The following is a 5000-nucleotide window of genomic DNA, read 5'->3' as shown; positions in this document are numbered from 1 at the left end:
CCACTATTTTTTTCCCTAAACTTTTTCCCGCGTAACGGCAGCAGGGGAATTTCATCCTAGACTTGCAAATGCCAGACAGTCCTCGACCTGCATGAGTGATCTCACCGCCGCACCGTAAATAGGGCATATTACACGCACAGCTTTTCTGTCAACAAACTTTCCGTCCCGTTTTCCTGCTGCTCTCTCTCACACGGGACGTCCGACACCACTCACGCTCCACGGGCACCCAAAGCTCACTACTTTTCCTGCCCCAAAGTTTCCACAACACACCGCTGTCACCACCATCGCCAGAAAACACTCGGGAAGCCTCATTCCACACGCTGCCATGCACACGCACACACAAACACACACACACACCCAACGGAGGAGCTCTCGTCTGTCTGTCAGGCTGCAGGGGAGGAGCTTAGCCCTGACGGAGCAGCTTCCAAAACCCCGCCGTCCTGGCCCACCACCACCACCACCGCCACGGCCGCCGCAGTTATCATACAGCGTGACCCTCCAGATTGCAAGCCTCCCCCAACGCAGTGTTAACGTAATAGTGACGAAGCCCCGGGAGTGCATAGTGATGGAGTGCAGAGGTGTGCATAGAGAGGGTGGCGACACAGCCAGTAGCCGGGAGGAGGTGGCGGTGTGTGGATGTGGAGGTGTGTCTGGCAGGTGAGGGTGGTGAGGTGGCGGTGTGCTGCTGCTGCCGCTGCCCGCCCCTCCTCCGCCAGGTAGCCAGCCAGGTGTGTCGGCGGCTCGGCTACCTACCTCGCCTCGCCCTATACCGTTTACAGATTAATTTTTTCCCGTAATTACAGCAAACCTGTGCTGTAAATATCCTGCAGGCATTAGGGTCACGGAGGCACACACACACCCGCTGGAAACTAAGGTATAGGCTTCACTGCTGCGCCTCCCCGTCCCCACCTCTCTCCCCCTGATTGTTTCCGTGTTGCGTCATCCACGTCCGTGACGTCACCAGCAATTTACGAAAACACGACACCGGGAGGCAGAGGGAGTGGGAGTGGGGTGGGAGGGGCGGAGGGAGAAAACAACGAGCTGGCAAACAATATCATCCGACCAGACAGCCTGGCGAGTGTCGGACACCGCAGCGCTGAGTCACGTTCAAACGGCACCACTCTGTTCTTGATCACTCGTGTCCTTGCTACAATCTTGAGCAATGACGCTGGAGGGCCTTCCAGCCTTCACTGTGCTTTACAAAGCATCATTCGACAGGTGCGCGTTCCCCCTCTACTTCCTTCTGGAGTCATCTGCAGTTAACGGGGCGTCAGCAATGCGAACACGATGTCAGCTCCACGGTGGACTGTGTTTCAATCAGCGGCGTAAATCAAGCTGCAATCCAGTACATGAACACTGAGGCGTAGGATTCCGAGGAGCGTACATGTATACGTGCATACGTGCCATGTAGCGCTCTGCCGCAATGCCATTTTCGTATGTTTAGTCTGAGTGTGCGAGATTGATCACTCACTCACGATCACTGCACCTCCCTGTTACCGCTTGTCCTGAATGTCGACATTTTTTTTTTTTTTAATATTCTGGTATCTTATTGTATCTTCAGGTACTTCATGTATTTTTTTCCCTTAAGAGAGGATTGCCTCAGCAGCGTAATGCCAGTCTTGCTTGCACAATCTTGCATTCTGAATACTGGTTTCTTTGAACTAATTCACCATTCAAGAGAGTCGTCTAATACCATGAGGTTGGTTCAAAACTTAACTTCTTTCCTGAACATCTGCGGTCGTCTTACATAACCAGGCGCCTCGCAGGCCGGGATGTACGGCGCTCATTTACATGCAGCCCTGCAGGGGAGGTGGCCAGCGGAGTGAATTACGCCGCATTTGCAGCCACCACCTTGGACATGAACAACAAGATCAACGTAAAATTAGTAGAAAAATCTGATAATCATGACGTGAACAACGAGATCAACATAAAATTAATAGAAAAAAATAAAAACTGATAATCATGAGGCACATAGGCTGCTTGTCAGATCTTGGTGCAACAAATAACTCATCACGGAAGGGGAGCAACAGTGGCCACGACATTATGACTTCCCACTGCCGGGCTCCCACTGAACACACGCTACAGCAAGCGGTGTACTTGAGCTCGGCCGCCTCACAATGCAGGGACAGTTACAGTCGCCTTCAGGTAATGAGTTTCCGGGCAGCCATCACCACCACCACCACCACCACCACCACCACCACCACCATCACCACCGTCACGTCAAGGCGAGGCACACGGAACCACCAGGCCGCCAGCACGCAGCAGAAGTCGATGTCGGGGGCTGATAAATATAGCTTGCAGGTATAATCGAGTATTCTGTGTGTAGGAATGATCGAGGGGAGGGACTACACACACACACACACACACACACACACACACACACACACACACACACACACACACACACACACACACACACACACACACACACACACACACACACATGCACGGACGCACGCACGCACACTGCAAGGACGAAAAGTGCGATTTATGATAGTATTTGAAGAATTTCCTCTTTCCTCTCCTATTCTCACTGCCAGTCTCCTTCACCCTCCACCCCTCTGAGAACCCCACGAGGACGACCTTGAGCGATATCCCCTTCCACGCCAACTGCGGCAGCTTCCTCCTCCCTCCTCCCCCTTTTTCTCTTTCTTCCCGTCCCCCCTTGTTTCTTCCTTTCCCAGACAGACTCAGACGACGTGGCGGGGCGAGGCATAACACACAGGTATACATATACACATACATCTCTTTTATACTTTATGAGTCAATGCCGTTATTGCATGATCCTCTGTGTGTGTGTGTGTGTGTGTGTGTGTGTGTGTGTGTGTGTGTGTGTGTGTGTGTGTGTGTGTGTGTGTGTGTGTGTGTGTGTGTGTGTGTGTGTGTGTGTGTGTGTGTGTGTGTGTGTGTGTGTGTGTGTCGCATGCAACCACGACATTCCAGCGGTGAAAATGGAAAGTGTGTGTGTGTGTGTGTGTGTGTGTGTGTGTGTGTGTGTGTGTGTGTGTGTGTGTGTGTGTGTGTGTGTGTGTGTGTGTGTGTGTGTGTGTGTGTGTGTGTGTGTGTGTGTGTGTGTGTGTGTGTGTGTGTGTGTGTGTGTGTGTGTGTGTGTGTGTGTGTGTGTGTGTGTGTGTGTGTGTGTGTGTGTGTGTGTGTGTGTGTGTGTGTACGCGAACAGCATGCACGCAAAAGTATTCCTAAAAAAAATAAATAAAAAAAAAATAAAAAAAATCGAGGAACACAGGAAACGTGTGCTGTGTGACAAGACCCTGGCTGACATTTTCTCTACTCTGGGTTTCTTGTTTAAAATGAATTCTAATGGATCAGATCAGTATTCTGTACCTATAATATCGCCCCTCCCCCTCCGACACACACACACACACACACACACACACACACACACACACACACACACACACACACACACAGCTCAAGTCACAAAGCACGGACGCATGACGCAGAAGTAAAGAAAACGGACGTAAAACACACCATTATTAAGGGGAACTACACTATTCACGGCAAAATACAGGGAGGAGGGAGAAGTTCCGCCGCATTACACTTAAATCAGACAAATTATTCACGCCTCCTCCCAAGCCTCTCTCTCTCTCTCTCTCTCTCTCTCTCTCTCTCTCTCTCTCTCTCTCTCTCTCTCTCTCTCTCTCTCTCTCTCTCTCTCTCACCTGTGCCTGCGCTACCCACGCTGGTGAGGCTGGCCAGGGATCCCAGCAGAGATGAAGACTTACCTGGAAGAGAGAACAATAAGCGTTAGTACGTGGTAGAAAAAAGAAAGAAACTGAATACTGAAATACTGATAATGGAGCTTTTTTTTTTTTATACACATATCGAAGCCTCAGAGGACATCTTAAAAAAAAAGTAATATGTACGCCAATTTGTGAGCGAAGAGCGTACACAGGGAATATACTCTTGAGACTGATATGTACATGCCACAATAAATAATAATAATGATAATAATAATAATAATTACGTCTATTTATAAGCGTTGAACATACACGAGAAATATATTTGAGAGTACATGCAACAATACATAACATAATAATAATAATAATAATAAGCTTGCCTGAGCACATACGAGGGAGAAAGAAAGAAAAAAAAAACACACACACACACAAAATGTCATTAAGGTGGAGCACTCACCACCTTAGCACATATACCGTGAAGTAACGGTACACACACACACACACACACACACACACACACACACACACAGAGGATAACAATATACTAACAAACACACACACACACACACACACACACACTGTACTAATGGAACATCTCGCGTGACTAATGGGAAATAAACACCATACATGCAGTAGCCTTCATGACAAGATAAGTGCATAAAACAAGAGAGACTCGGAAAGCGATGTATGGCAGGTATGAGATGAACTGCATACTACCATAACGAATACCCGTCCTCCGGAGAAAAAAACAAGTCATAGATACAAGAAAAATATAGATAACAAAAAAAACAATGGTAACTAAAAAATAAATAAAAATAAAATAATAATAATAATAATAATAATAATAATAATAATAATAATAATAATAATGAAGAGTAAACTAAAGATAAATAAATGAAGGAATACAAAAGAAACACGAAATAAACTGTGTACCGTCTTTACGAACCAACACAAAATTAAACACACTTAAACATCCCCCATCCAAAAAACAAACAAAAAATAAATAAATAAATAAATAAATAAATAAAAAATTCGTGGCAAAACAAGATGAGAGCTTAAATGCGCACAATACAAACATACACACACAAAAAAAAAAAAAATATATATAAATAAATAACTGAATAAATAAAAGATGCCGTGATTTACAATACAGCAGATTTAATACTCACAAAACATCCACGGTTTTCACTTCAACCCAATTACTGACAATTACCAACAGTTTTGCCTACTCGTGCAGTCCCCGTGTGAAAGCCAGCACACAGTAAACAGATATAATTGCAATGTGAGTCACTGTATATAATT

General features: G+C 46.4%; 1 protein-coding gene across 24 annotated transcripts in view; it reads right to left on the bottom strand.

Annotated features, from left to right (window-relative positions):
- LOC135102381 (tumor protein D52-like) overlaps positions 1-5000 on the bottom strand; it is a 135517-nt gene that overhangs the window by 104891 nt on the left and 25626 nt on the right. For 16 of the 24 annotated variants that reach the window (XM_064007532.1, XM_064007525.1, XM_064007527.1 and 13 more), the window contains one exon: positions 3681-3743. The exons of 6 other annotated variants lie outside the window; for them this stretch is intronic. In XM_064007532.1, coding sequence (XP_063863602.1) covers positions 3681-3743 — 63 coding nt within the window. Of the gene's footprint in view, positions 1-357; positions 476-3680; positions 3744-5000 lie in introns of those variants that run through there. 2 more of the 24 variants (XM_064007534.1, XM_064007544.1) reach the window with 2 other exon arrangements.

This window comes from Scylla paramamosain, chromosome 7 (assembly GCF_035594125.1).
Source record: "Scylla paramamosain isolate STU-SP2022 chromosome 7, ASM3559412v1, whole genome shotgun sequence".
NCBI lineage: Eukaryota > Metazoa > Arthropoda > Malacostraca > Decapoda > Portunidae > Scylla > Scylla paramamosain.
The sequence above is the reverse complement of the archived record's forward strand: the minus strand, read 5'-3'. Positions and strand labels throughout refer to the sequence as shown.